This window comes from Microtus oregoni, unplaced genomic scaffold (assembly GCF_018167655.1).
Source record: "Microtus oregoni isolate MIOR12 unplaced genomic scaffold, Mior012 000022F_ref0000154, whole genome shotgun sequence".
Taxonomy (NCBI): domain Eukaryota; kingdom Metazoa; phylum Chordata; class Mammalia; order Rodentia; family Cricetidae; genus Microtus; species Microtus oregoni.
In genome coordinates this window covers 11,827,244-11,842,113 of record NW_024543081.1, presented here as the reverse complement: position 1 = coordinate 11,842,113, position 14,870 = coordinate 11,827,244, and the positions used below count along the sequence as shown (strand labels likewise).

General features: G+C 48.0%; 1 protein-coding gene across 2 annotated transcripts; it reads right to left on the bottom strand.

Moving 5' to 3' along the window:
• Nucleotides 1-865: 865 nt before the first annotated feature.
• On the bottom strand, nt 866-11,073 carry LOC121461016 (apolipoprotein L3-like). Of its 2 annotated transcripts, XM_041671701.1 has the most exons (4): nt 10,969-11,073; nt 5,636-5,716; nt 4,753-4,879; nt 866-1,704 (listed from the first exon to the last, which is right to left on the bottom strand). In XM_041671701.1, exons 2-4 carry the CDS (start codon nt 5,646-5,648, stop codon nt 891-893), a joined length of 954 nt encoding a protein of 317 aa, XP_041527635.1. In that variant the 5' UTR covers nt 5,649-5,716; nt 10,969-11,073; the 3' UTR covers nt 866-890. The 2 variants fall into 2 exon arrangements, 1 of the variants encoding a protein (XP_041527635.1); XR_005976141.1 differs by lacking the exon at nt 10,969-11,073 and having other exon boundaries at nt 1,694-1,704; nt 4,693-4,879; nt 5,636-5,704.
• Between the last annotated feature and the right edge of the window lie 3,797 nt (nt 11,074-14,870).

The following is a 14,870-nucleotide window of genomic DNA, read 5'->3' as shown; positions in this document are numbered from 1 at the left end:
TTCTTCTGCTGTCATTGACTGCTATATACTCCATTTTCTAGACCACAGTTAATATTTATTGAACACAAATTATAGAAGACAAGAGGACAAAATCCAGGTTATCTAGACCCTATCTTGGCCATCACACCTCCCCACACTATGAGAGGAAGCTGAGGGTCACAGACTGAGTCTCTTGTCACAAATATGTTGACCCCAAACAATACTTTGTTTGACATCTTATGTACATCTGCCTTGACTCTCTATCTCCAAAGACCCAATAATGACACAGCACAGCATAGACATTCACTTTGATGTCATTGGTCTCTCTGGTGACCCTGTCCCCCTGGAGGACTGACTACTTCTCAAGAACTCCATCTTTTCTGCTGCCACCACCACCATCCTCAACATCATCTACATCCCCATCATCATCACCATCACTATCACTATCCAGACATTACTTCCTAGTAGACACAAGGGTGAGTTGATCCTGCTGATGCTGGGAAGAATCACCTAGAGGTCATAGGGACCCTGCCCTCAGGGAACGGTATGTGGTCCCCTGCTCTGGCTTCAGCGCCCACTCTGGCTTTCTCCCATCTTCAGTTCTCCAGGTTTCCTAGGTTCTCATGGCTTGTTCGTGTGCTGCTTTCCATATCAGACCCTCTGTATTGCAGTCCTAGTCCCATTCTCTAGGCATTCTGGCCCCTTATTTTAGACTCCAGATTCTGTCTTCTTAAAGCACTGCATTGACCTTGCTCTGCTCAGCCAGAGATACAAACTCCTCAACCCTCAGGTCCATAGCCTTGATCATGCGTTATTTCCCTTGTAACGGTATGTCCCCCCCCCCTTGTCCCCACCCTTGTACATGTCATTTCCCCTGAACTCTTAACTGCTTGGTTGAGGGATCACTGAGGCTAGAATGTCTGTAGATCCTTGTGGTGCTGCTCAAATTCACGCAACCTCTCTTCTAGATTGTTAGCCACCTCCCGTAGTGCTCCTGCCGACTCTGTCTTTGCCCCTTTGTGTAAATCTATGGAGTCAGTCACAAGGTTATACACATCAAATCCAAATAATGAAACATTACCGACTCCTTTTCCAATCCTGGCTAGTCTGGTTCCTAGGCGAATATCGTGTGAGATGAGATTCCTCAACTGCCTAATACCGTCTCTAAACGTTGTGAAGTTCCTGATTCTGCCTGTCCTGATGGCTTGAATATGATCCCTGAGGGTTTTCCAGGTACAAAATAACTCCACACCCGTACTAATAAATTTGAATGTGATCAAAGGCGTGATCTTCAAAATTCTGTTCACTATGTCTATGCTGGCTTCAACCAGCCGCCTGGCTTCACTTTCATCTGCCCCTCTGATGGATTCTTCCACAATGGTAGTGGTGACACCAGTTGCAGCTGATGCTGCTCCTAGACCTGCAGGTGCGATAATCAGAGAGGCCCCTCCTGTGAAGGGTGCCAGAATAAATCCAGCGATTGTGGCGGCGATGCTGGTGGAGCTGGACACCACATTGGAGATGGTGCAGCCCCTGTGCACCTCGTCAAGATGGTCAGCCAGAGCTCGGATCTTCCTGATGTGTTCTTCAAGTTTTCTTTTCAACTCAGGAAATTCTCTCAGAAAAATTTTTTTCCGCTGCCTCTTTTCTGTTTCATCATTTTCATCTGCGGGCTCCCGGGCTAAATGCTCCTTCAGTGCATCATGCAGGGCAGCTTCCTCCTCGCTGTGACAGAAGAGATCAAGTTCATGAATAAAACAGTTACTTTTTGAATGTTAAAGCCTTGTTCAAACCTTCCTTTCATACCACAGACCCAGCAGGAGTAACGCAGCAGAGATCTGTAATCTTCCCTCTACCCGGATTATCTGTTACAGCATAGATGTCCAGGGCCTTAGTCCATAGGGGTCAGTGTGTGAAGTCAGGACACTTGACAAAATTAGAGGCACTGATAAAATGATTTCACTCAAGGTCAAGTCAATGCCATCACTGTCTGTGGTAGCCCTGTAGATGAGTGCCACACGTGGACATAGAGCAATTACTCTTTCAGTCAGAGAACTGTGCGTGTTGTATAATTCCCCTTTCCCAAGAGTCTACTCTATGTCCTTGGTTACCCTGAAGTCATCTGCAGCCCATGCAGTATCCAGTTGGCAGGAATGCCTGTGCTTGCTTGGGAGGTCTGCAATGGACCCTCACAGGGCAAGCCAAGTGTGGATTCCTCATTCTGAATGAATTCCAAACCCAGCATTCCAAAATTCCACATCTGTCCTCATGGGACAATATACAGTGACAGCACAACTGATTTCAAAGAATTACACAAAACTCCTCCATCTCCTGTACACTGTCAGCATTCAGGCAGACTCAGGTTCCATCTGTAATATACTTCACGAAATATCTGCAGGTGTTTCATAGTGTGGAAAATGCAAGGTCTGTGATGCATCTGTTCCCAAGAATTTCCTATGAACATGCTCAACCTGAAAGATGTGGGAACTTTGGTGCCATTTCTGACCTGCAGAGGAACTGGAAGACAAAACACTGACCTTAGGAAGATTCCCCTGAGGCCTGTGTCATTGGAATTGATTTCTTATTGATGTCCATGGAAGGGATTTGTGGTCCTGCCCTCTGACAGGTGTCTCTAAGTCCCCAGATCTCTGTGTGTACAGTATGGCTCCATGTTTGTCCCCTAGGGCAACAGTCCTGAGCAGTGTTCTCCTGGCTTCTTGGACCTACTTCAGGATGAAGGTTCTTTCCTAGGGTAGGCTTCCTGTTGTGCAGTAGTCATGTGACTTCCTGGTGTGCAGTAGTCATGTGACTTCCTGGTGTGCAGTAGTCATGTGATTTCCTGGTGTGCAGTAGTCATGTGATTTCCTGGTGTACAGTAGTCATGTGATTTCAAGTGTGCAGTGGTCATGTGACTTCCCGGAGTGTAGTGGTCATGTGATTTCCTGGTATGCAGTGTTCATGCGATTTGTCACACACTCAGTGCCGGACAAAACTCCACACTGAAGCTTGAAGCTCTCTCACTTCCATCTGGTGGATGTTTCCATCGGCTCATTTTAACCCTCTGTGCTCCGTGATCAACTGTTACTATGTGCCAACTGTCTTATATGTGCATTCTTTGTGTGGTTTTTGTAATTTCTCAGTTCTGTTTGGATTAGAGTTGTCCTTCTTAAATGGCTAGTGTCAAATATAAAAAGAAGGCTCACTGGAACTCTTTCCTCAGACTTTGTCATTTAGCTATTTTTGAGAATTTATAATTAAACCCAAAACAAACCTTCAGAGTCATAAGAGACCTTTCCGATCCTTTTGCCTGCTGTCTGCTCTCTGCAGATTGCCAAATTCCTTTCCCTCCTTGACTGGATCTCACAAGGTCAAGTAGCTACCTGAGGTGACTGAGACAGGACAGCTGCCATTAACCCTGGCTTTACACCAACTCCCACCCCACACTCACTCTTGACCAGGTCTAGTCAGAGCCCTGCAAACAGAGCTCACCATGCTAACAGATACTACAGCTAGTGACAGTGTCTCATTTGAACACAGCAAGGCCATGTGCAAAGATACAAGGAGCCTGGGGATCACTAATAGTGACAAGCAGGCTGGACATCGACTGAAGCTGGACAAGGCTATAAGGGAATTATTGCCCTCTGAGATGGTGACATGTGATCCCCTCAGACTCTCAGCTTCTGCAAACCGTCCTCCAACCACATTGCCTGTGGACTCTTGTCTCTAGCCACACATCCTTTCTGATATTCAGGGAGTGCTTGGTAGAAGAGAATAGAGTCTGCAATACCATCTGAGAACATCTGAGCACACACAGCACGTTCAGGGTGTGCCCAAATACAATGCTGCACACACATAAAGCATGAGGTCATGGCCAAGGATATAAACACTCTTCTCCATCTTGATGTCCTCTGCTAGGCCTCTTCTCTGTGCCTCCAATTCCTTCATCCTTCCATTCCTGCTGTCCTTGCCTTCTACCTGCACCTCCATTCTAGGGTCACTCTCAGTCTTTCCTGGACCGTGGATGAGATACTGGTCTTGGTCTCTGTGGGATTGGGAAGGGTGCTGACACTTGGTTTTCCATCTCTGACCTGCTGCTCATCCCAGGCTGTCATCATGTCCTATCAGCCTGCACTTTTATTCCTACTGAACACAGCTGGGCTCCAGATCTCAGTAAGGACAGTCAGGGTCAACCCAGCTCTGTGCAGCTGCACTGTGGGCTCTTGGCCTCCTCAGCCCAGAGGAGGATCCTGTTGTTGTCACAGCTCCTCACATGGGAGGAAAGTGACCGAGACAGAACCTGGGGACAGGGCTGACCATGTTTACATTTTTCTCACTTGTCTCACACTAAGTTCTTGATTTCTCAGTCCTACAGGAGACTCCTGGCCCTGGTCTCTTCCCATGTCTAAAGTAGCTCTCAGTGATAATTTCAGGGGCACCCACTGTGTACTGGCCACATGCTGAGAGCTGCACACACTTGATCTTATTTCCTCACACTGCAGTCTCATGGTGGTGACAGGCAGGAAGTGCTAACTAACTTGCCAAGGTCACAGAACTAGTAGATGGCAGAATCGGTCCCGGCACCTTGAGCAACATCTTCAGTCAACCCGAGGTGATGTCCACCAGGGATAAAGTAGTGAAAACATCCCTCTTGGATTGTTGAGAAGGAATGTCCACAACCCCACCCCTGGAACTGCCTAGCGTGCATATGCCCACCCAGGAAAACCCTCAGCCTCATGGTCTGGTGGGCAGTGCTGGGTGCACCACGCAGGTAACCTTGACAATGCTGCTTCTGCCACAAACGCCTTCCAGACTCCATCTTCAGTTATCAAGAGCTTCAGGTCATCTCTGCCCACTTCGTTAGTGATGATGTTAGTTATGTTGTCCGCGATGCTTAACAACACTATATACAAAAAAAAAAAAAAGATAGAGTTTAGAGGACAATATGGAAGAGGTTAAAGGGCAAGTGCCAGGAGTGGTGAGATGTCAATGTTCCTGAGCATTTGTCTTTGGGCCCTAATGGGGTCTCCAGGGTTGTAGGTTCAATTACATCCCCTAAATTCATATGTAAAAGCTGTTAGGCTCAGCAACTGTGCTTGGGTACATAACCTCAGTGCCCTTATATCCTTGAGTGTCACAGTCATCCTGTGACATTGAGCTTTCTAGTGCTCTTTTCTCTGCAAATGAAAAACGCCAAATGCTTGTCTTTTCTTATTGTCCCAATTGCTCTTTTCATTGTAGACCTACATGAAGCGTCACCATTCACAACCATCCACAGACTCAAAATTATGCTCTGTTGACCTTTTCCCCACCAAAAATTCCCGGCTGACCTAGAATTCACTGTGTGGACCAGTCTGACCCCAAATTCACAGAGATCCACTTACTTTATCCTGTCAAGTTCTAGGAGTAAGGCAGGGCAATAATCTCTCAAAGCCTACACACAGGGATGGACTTCCTTCAGTATGCCTCTATATCCTAAGACTTCCATAACCTTCCTGAAATCACCACACCAACTGGAGACCAAGTGTTAAAATGCATGAGCCTCTGAGACATTATAGAATCAAGACAGCACACTTATGCACACACTTATATGCTTCAATTCCTCTTCCATTGGAACACTTGCGATCTGGATGCAGCCAGAAAGGAAGGAATAGACTACCTGGTAACGCCATGAGGATGTTCTGGGTCTGTGCACAAGGCTTTCTGACAGGTTTTCCTTAAAGCTCTTCAGGTGGCTAGGCTGGAAGGAAGGAAAGAAGAAACTGTAAGATGTAATGGGGACAGCTGCAGGGAAGGGAAGGTTGGAGGGGCCAGAGACCCAATGGTTCCACCGGAGTGGCAGTAAAGGACCAAAGGACTGACGACCATAATGCTTCTCCCTCAGTGGGTCCCACACTGCTACTTACAGATGCCAGCCATCTGGTCTACCTTCTCCCCTCATCCTGGCCAAGACAGCCTTCTGGCCCTGGCAGAGTCCAAGGAGAAGACACCAGCTAGAGACATAGCCATGAAGAAAAGCAATATACAGTCTATACAAAGGAGAAATGGGAAGGGATGGTCTGCCAACTATTTGGTGGGAACTCATGTAAATTAATGTTAATAGAAAAAATTTACTGTATGTTTGTGATACACAAGGCTCCTCATACACACCTCATTAGAGGACCACCATCCTCCGTGAGATGAGGACTCCTGTGAGCCCCATTTTAGTGGAGGGAAGAACATAAGGGTTTTCTGACACCCACAAGATTTCATAGTAATGCCGGAACAGGGTTTGACCCCAGGTTGTTCTTATTGGTACCCCATCTTTTAGGTATGACTCTCCACTCTCTAAGGCACCCATCAGCATTTCATCCCCTCCCCATGTGACTATGAATGGCTTCTCACCTACATCAGGGCCTGTGCCCTTGAATGGTTAAATTCACGGATGCTGTCCTGTTCTGCCAAAGTTCACATTCTCTTTGTTCTGCAGGATCCTGCATCCCACCAGGGCTGGAGTTCCCGTTAGTCCCCATCCCTGTCCCTGCTCTACCCCATCCAGTGCTCTGCCCTCCCCCTTAAATGTTCAGCCTTAGGTAACTTCTAGTCACCAAGAGCAATGAACACTCTCTTGAATACAATGTCTGCACTGTGGATTGCATTCTTTTTAGATATTTCTAGAAGAAACATGAGTAGATCACAGAGCTTCAAAATTTAACTTTTTCATAGCCTGGGGCTCAATGTTGCCTCAATAATGTGTGAGAAGCGGCATCCCCATGGGCAATGCACAAGGGTGGACATTCTCCCTAGGCTACTAGGGTACAGTAGCCTTAAGTAAACAAGAGATCTGATTGCACGTGGGGTAACCTCAGCACTGGAGAGACTGAGGCAGGGTGGCTTCTGGCAGTTCGAGTACAGCTGAGGCGTCACACAGAGATCCTACTTTTAACCCAGTAAAAACACCACTGGTGTCTGCGTCTAAGGCTACATTTTGTTGGCGGAAAGCCCCTCAGTGTGTATGAGGCCCCAGGAACAATCCCTAGTGCCACAATGGGCAGGATAACCAGATCCCCCCTGTAGACTTGCCCAGTCACTCCCAGCCCTGGATGGTCTATCACTAAGGGCACTCACTTCTCAGCATTACACTTGCCACCTGCCCCAACCCCATTCTACCTCCAGGACCAGTGGGCTTGGCATGATGCTGGCAGCAGCCCCGTGCTGGTAACCAGGACCAACTAACTGTCCAGAGGAACCTTCAGCCAGTGGGAATGTGATTGTTGTAATTTAGAAAAAGCAGCGTGTGAGAGAAAGATGCCATGCGACAGAGTTCATGGGAAGAGGATTTTATTAGGGGAAAGGGAACTTAAAAGGAGGGAAGGGGATGGGGAGACTGCTCTCAGGGGACAGGAGGAGCAGAAGAAAAGAGAAGAGAGAAAGAAAGAGATTGAAATGAAGACAGAAGGAGAGGGGGGGGGAAGGTGGGCAGGGCCCTTTTAAAAGGGAACATGGTGAATGTGAACAGATGATTCTCTTAGTGGGTAGAGCTGATGAAGTAGATCACAAGCTTGTATCAGCACAGATGCCCGAATGCTAACAATGATCACAATTCAATTGGAGATGTCAGAATCTTGCTGTATGCTAATATCAGCCTTACCAAGTTTGGTGGGTAGAGAGGGCTCAGCACAAAGGTGCCAGGTCACCATGATCACCCCACCCTCACCAGCATTCTAGAGAAGGAGGTTGGCTCAGACCAGCTGAATCAGACTTGGGGTTACCTGTATCAGAGACCAACTACACCGACTAACCTTGAAGCAGTCTCCCTTTCTCTAGAGACCTTAAAGGAGACAGGAATCTTCCATATGAACAAGTGACATGGTGGCTGGTGAAGTCATCTGAGCGACCATGACCGACAAAACTCCCAGGACTGCAAAGCACAGGGCCGTGCTAATCACCTATTCTGAGCCAGTCTGTTTCCCCAGAAGAGAAAAAATCCTCAAACTCTCAGGTGTTTTGAAAATGTGATTCTCACCTTTGAGTGCCTGAGATGAGTCATGACACTTCAAACACCACGAGATTGTTGTCCTGTGGTGAAGGGAAGTGAGGAGACCCGTGTCTAGAGAGGCCAGTGAGCCAACAGGCTCAATGTGTCAGTGCAGGGGTCCAGCGTGGCCCGACTTCAGCCATCTTGAGTCCAACCATCAAGAGCAACCATGAGAAACCTCAGCCTGCTCTTCCTCATTGCCCCCTTTTGCTGCAGTGCCATGTAGGGCTTTGCAAAGGGTCCCAAGTGCTGTCAGTGCAGGAACCAAGCCTGACATCGGTGGTATTAGCTGAGACTAGAGCAGGCACATTCTAACTATCCTGCTTAGCACGTATAACCCCTTGGTTTCACTAGACTTGATCACTGCCATGCTCTCTGTGGCAGCCCATTACCTATGTTGGGAACAACCAGGAGGGCCTTGCCCTTTTCTCCCCAGACTGTCTCTGGCCTGGGCTCTTACAGAGGACACAACCTCAGCTCACCTTTCCTTCTAGCTGAGCACTTCCATTGGTTTGCTTTTCTGTCTGCATGAGCAGCTTACTGTCAGGAGCTAGAGGCCAGTGACACAGCACACGTAGAAGGCCACACTGACTTCACGAGCTGTAGACTTCTGAGAGTCTCCATCAATTTCGCTGACTCTCATCCAACTATACCCCTCTCATCCTCAATTTAGGATTTTTTATTTTAAATTTATTTATGTGTTTGATTTTTTTAGACAGGCTCTCATGTCCTGGTTGTCCTCCAACTTTATGGGTCAATGAACCTGAACCTGACCTTAAACTTCTTATCCTCCTTCCCCACCCTCTAAATGCTAGGATTGAAACATGCACCATGCTCAAGGATACAAAACAAAAACAGAATCCAACCACAGCTTGAGGAGTAGTGGACCATGAGCAAGCCATTTTTTTCTTGTTTGTTTAGTTTTGCTTTTTTTTTTTTTCGAGACAGGGTTTTGTTGTAATTTTAGAGCCTGTCCTGGAACTAGCTCTTGTAGACCAGGCTGGCCTTGAACTCACAGAGATCCACCTGCCTCTGCCTCTTGAGTACTGGGATTAAAGGTGTGTGCCACCACTGCCCGGCTGAGCAAGCCATTTGGAACTTTCCTTCCTGGTGACACCCGGGGCCACCACCTTGGACCCAGTTCCCTCCAGCCTCGCCTATTCCTGCACTAATGTGTCCAGGTACTTGAGACGTAAGGCACCTTGGCAGAGTCACTTCCTTCCTTGCTTGTCTCTCCATTTCCTCTGTAGACTCACAGGGTCAGGTAACACAGCAGGCAAAGCATTGAAATCTGCTGTCTATCACTGATCTGCTGTGGGAACCACACTGCCTTTGGGGTTGATGGTTATAGAAGCTTCCAGAATTTTTGAGGACAATCAGCAAGACCTAGTTGTTAGATCACAGACCACTTATCTGTCTCCCACTTTCTCCCTCAATCCTCCTTCCTCTTTTCCTCTCTCCATCCCTCCTTTCCTTCCTCCCAGTCTCCAAGCTGTCTTTGAGAAGTCAGACCGTGTCCCCATGCCTCTCTGGTCCCCACCTTCTATCGCGGTGCGCTCTATTACCAAAGGATGTGAGAGGAACTTGTGAACCAATGTTTTTCCTTATTTTTGTCATTCAGAGTCAATCAGACGCCTTCTCTGAAATTGGCTTTGAGCTCTGGCCAGGCTCCCCAGTCCCTGGGGATACATTATAAAATCGAGGGAATTTTTATCTCACTCGCTCTTATTCTCTCTCTCTTCCCTCCCCAGCTTTATGTCCTTGTGCCTTGCTGTCCATGGTGGCTGTCTATCTTACTATTTAATTAGACTTTATTTCTCAATGGACCTCCTCTCCAGGTCCTAGAGTGAAGCTTCCTTTAAGGCTCTTCACATCACCTCTGAAGATCCTCTGTCCCCTGCATGTTATTCTACCTTGAAGCCCAACCATATCCTGTCCACGGTGACTTTCTCTTCGAACAAAGCTCATGCTAGAGGTTGATTTCCTGCCAGCCCCTTTCCCAAAGGCAGCCTTTCTTACACCGGCTAATGTTTAATGTGCTTACATGGTATTACATCAGACCCCAAGTATCCAGCGGGCAGAGTCCGAGCACACATCCATGCGCAGGGTGACAGAAGCGGCTGGTAGCTGGCGAGTTTTAAAGCCAAAAGAGAAAAGGAATCGACTTTTCAGTCATTCTGCAGTAGTCAAGCAAACCCGAGTCCAGTGACACCAGGGAGCACTCCAAAAACTGGAAAGAGTGCTGCAGGGTGGGGACATGGGGCCACTGGGCTTCCTGGAGCTAGGTCTGACTATACAACGCAGGCTTGTGTGTGTCCCAACCCCCACGTGGACATATGAGAGGCTCTGCCCTGTCCACTCATCCCCTAATAAGTGAGCAGAGGCCAGGTGAAGCCCAGAAGGTAAATTGCTGCCAGCCACCTGCTCAGCCCCGTCCCAGAATCCTGGCCAAGTCTCTCTTTTCTGAAGCCTCGGTTTCCTCACAAGGCCTGACTCAGAGTGTGGATTCAGAGAAAGATGGGTGCAAAAACCCTGGGGTCCTTGTGTCTCAAAAAGCAGTTCTTGTCCCCATTCTGCTTTGGTCACATCACGCAGAGCCAGCTCTGCGTGTCCAGAGATGTGTGGTCCCCTATCCCCTATCTTGTTGCTTCCTCCCTTTCCCAGAGGAGGGACACTGAGAGCAGACTCCTCCCTGAGGTCTCCCGGTCACGTGTCAGGAACCTGGTGCACAGCTGAGTCCCATAGGTTCTATAGGCCCGTCTGAGGAGCCCCCTCATCCTATCTTGCACTTATGGTAGATGGAAAGGGGGAGCAGCCCGACCCCACCCTGGCTGCAAAGGCAGCTTCATTGCTGCTGTGTCTGTGACCCGAGCGAGGCAGATGCCTCACGTTGCTGAACTTATCATGATCCTCTTTCAGAGTGGGTGGGGGGAGGAGGTATGCAGGCATGAGAACTTAAACATTCCCCAACTTACCAGCAATCTTCAACAGGATGAATTCAGATGGGGCTGGACAGTCCTTAGCTGTGTGGACACAGTGACCGGCTGTGCATCCAAGTGATTATCGAACGCGGCCTCCTGCTGATATACCCAAACCAGAAATCGAAAGAGAAAGCCCCACTTGGCAAGGAACTGACAAACACAGGAAACTTGTGATTTGCTGGATGCTACCTTCATCCCATGCCCCCAGCTTACCCACTCAAAGGAGTGACCTTATTCCTAGGTTCTTAGCTGAGCCATTTTTAATGGGGGGGGGGGTGTATGTGGTATGGAGGGAAGAGACCTGGCACCACAGACTCGGGGACTATCCACAGATCACCCCCTGTACCTCCTGGGTTCTGTTCATCTCCTCCATCCCCCATCCACATCCTCAGCACTGCCCCCACCTCCTGGGTTCTGCTGATGCTGACCTTGGTGCTGCGATGGCCCGTGCAGCGTCTGGTCATCTGCTTTGGTGGATTCTCCTCCCAGGAACTCCTGCTCTGAAGCACTCAGTAACACATCCTCTCAGGGCAACAGGCCCCCAAACCTTAGTAGGCCCCCAGACCTTAGCACAGCTGACTCCATGATGGAAGCACCATTTAGGCCACAAACCCAGCACATAGAAAGCTTCACCCGAGAAAAGGAAAACTAAATTCTAATCCATCAAAGTCCATGGTTCTCTTAAAAGTCTCTAAATGGGCTAACCTTGCATTGTAGCTTCTGGAGTCTGCTCCTGGCTGACTGTTCTGGTTAACTGAAGTATGCCATGCCGGAATATGGTTTTTGTGCTTAAAACTCACCCTGAGAAAGGCTCAATGCTACACTGGTATTTGGAACACAGCTGTAGTTACCAGCAGACTAACAACTACTTTCTATTGGCTCAAGCCCGTGTCTGAGTAGCCTTCTCTGGTGGATCCTCAGGAAACTTTGGGAGATTCCTAGAGACATCAGGGGTCTCAGATCCTCTCAGAGCAGATAAGAGTGCAGTGGTCAATGACCTCCAAGGGGATGGGAAGCCTGAGATGGCCCAGGTCCCCAGGACTCCTTTTCATCACTTCCTGTTTAATGCTCTTGAGGGAACTGACACCTCCACTGGGAAAGGAAACACATTAGAAGACACCTGTGCTGTCACCTCTGGAGGTAAGTCTGGTTAAGATGTCTTCTGTATAGGTCACAAAGAGAGGCTAGACATGGTCACTGATGGGTGTCCAGTATCTGTGTGAACCATCACCAGACTCCCCTGCTGTATGAATGTGTGGGGTCACCCCTGGTGTCTCTACTGTGTGTCTCTCTATGTGTTTCTGTCAGTTCTACGTCCCTGTATTGACCTGACCAGTGACATTCTCTGGTGTGAGATACCCCCTTCTCCCTCTTATGACCTGTGCCCTCTTGTCGTGGACCTGAATTCTTTTGGTTCTGCACACAGAGAAACCCAAAAACCTCTGCCTGTCCCACTGAGAGAGGGCTCATTGGCTTTTTTTTTTCTGGACTCCCACTCATGGTTGGAGTCAGTCTCAGTCTCTATGAAGCAGTGGGGAGGAGCTGGGCCTCTTATGCAGGTGGTGGGAGAGGGGGCTGAAATCTATGCAGAATTTATAAACAAAACGGGGCCATGATCCTCTTTCAGAGTGGCTATGGGGATATGCAGGTGTGAGAGCTTAGCTATTCCCCAACTTACCTGGAATCTCAACAGGATGAATTCAGATGGGACTGGACAGTCCTTAGCTGTGTGGACATGGTAACCAGCTGTGCATCCAAGTGATTAACGAACACAGCCTCCAGAAAGTGAAAGAGAAAGTCCCACTTGGCAAGGACCTGAAAGAACACAGGAAACTTGCCGTGTTCTGGATGTTATCCTCTTCCCACGCTCCCTGCTGACTCAAAGGAGTGACCTTAGACTTGTCATTCTAGGTTCTTGATTGAGCCCGTTTCAAATGGGGGTTGCTGTGATCTGGAGGGAAAAGACCTGCTATCTCGGACTTGGGGACCCTCCACAGATCAACCCTGTAGGTCTTAGGCTGACATCTAAGCAGAATGTGCACACGGAGGAGAAATAGTGTCCCAGACACACACTTGCTCTACTCCCACCCCTTTGTCTATGCAACCCCCGGGAATGGGGAAAGTTCCCTGAGCAAAAGAGGAAGTTCCACTCCTTCCTCTTTTATTATTTATGTGTCCTTTTCATAAAGCAATCTGTGCAATGGGAAAACTCAAAACCTAGCATTCTCTGAAAATTAGAGCCCCCCCCAAGACCTTGTTAGGGTGGGGATTAGTGCAGAACAATTCTTCCTGGACAGAATGGATTTTCTCTTCTGTGCAACACTGACCAAGGGAACTTAAAATACTTTTTGCTGGGTCCTTTTTAGAAGGATGAACGACAGCTGCTGAAAAGATTTCCTTTGTCACCCAGTTGGCCCCAGCTATTAGGAAATGTTTTAAAATTAGAAAAATGTAAAGGTTTAAATGAGTCCCAGTTGTTGGAGGTAACTCAAAGGTGTTTAATAAAAGAGAGCAGATTGAGAGACGACACCTTATATATAAACTGAGAGCCACTGTCACCTTCTCTGATGATGACACACAGTTTAGACTTACAGATTCTGTCAGAATAATATGTCCTATAGAAAGTCCTGCCCCAGTCAAGGAATACAATTGAACTCTCTGATTTACAGTTCCTGGGAATATAGACAGAAACCAATCCCTAAGAACGGGCCCAACACCAAGTTCATATAATTGTTCAATTAACCAGTTCAGCTACTCTCTGCAGACTAAACAATACCCAATGACCCTGGAAACAAAAAGGGAAGTTGTGGTCCCCATTGCCAGGCTTAGAGAGACAGGCATCCTGATGCCCTGCAAGTCACCCTGGAACACACCTCTCGTGCCTGTGAAGAAAACTGAGACCTCTGGTTCTCATGAGTCTGACTCTGCCAGAGAAACAGGTGTACACTGTCTTGGACCTGAAGGATGTCTTCTTTAGCCTCCCATAGGCACAGATCAGTCAGCCTATTTTTGATTTTACATAGGTGGACCCAGAAAGAGGATACAGTGGGAAACTTTCCTGAACCAGGTAGTCCCAAGGATTTGAAAATTCTCCAACTCTGTTTGATGAGACACTAAATGCTGACCTCCTGTTCTTTATCAGAGGTTTCCTAGGGCCACACTCTAACAACGTATACTCTAACCAATCCTCCTCCCAGCCTCTAAAACTAAAATAAATTGTAAAAGGGCCACTGAGGACTGCAGCAAGAGTGACAGACCTTGCGCTACAGAGCACTGGCTAAGAAAGCCCAACTTATGTACAACAGAGGCTGCCCATCTTGGCTACCAGTTGAGGGGAGGGGAAAGGAGCAGGTCTCAGTGAAGGATTGCTGCCTTCCTTCAGATCCCAGCTCCAAAGACTAAATGGCAGGTTCCAGAGTTCCTCAGTGTGGCTAGGTTTTGCTGCCTCTGGATACCAGAGTTTGTGGAAATAGCAAGGCCTCAGTACAAGGTGTGGTGAAGGTGAATGACTCCCTACCCTAGACAGACAGTAAACAAAAGGTTCTAAGAGCAACTCTGACTCAACTCCAACCCCAGCACTTCCAGATGTCTCAAAACTATTCATCTGGTTCTCCATAAAACTAAAAACATTACAAAAGGGGTTCTAACCCAAACTTTGCAGCCATGTAAACGCCCTTTCCAAACAATCGGACCCTTTAGCCGCAGGATGACCCTCCTGTCTAAGAGCTGGGGTGGCAACCATTAATCTACTGAAAACAACAACAACAAAAACCAAAACAAGATAACTCTGGGTCAGCATCTTATACTCACAGCAAGCACCCCACACTGCGGAGGCTCATCTCTGTGGAACACAAAAATGCTCTCTATGCCCACGTGATCCTTGAGCAGGCTCTAAT

Bases quoted from the DNA above. Each gene is read 5' to 3' on its own strand.
- LOC121461016 (XM_041671701.1), bottom strand. The intron at 1,705-4,752 runs GTTACCTGCGTG...CTTCTGTCACAG, and splicing joins GCAGAAGCAGCATTGTCAAG to CGAGGAGGAAGCTGCCCTGC.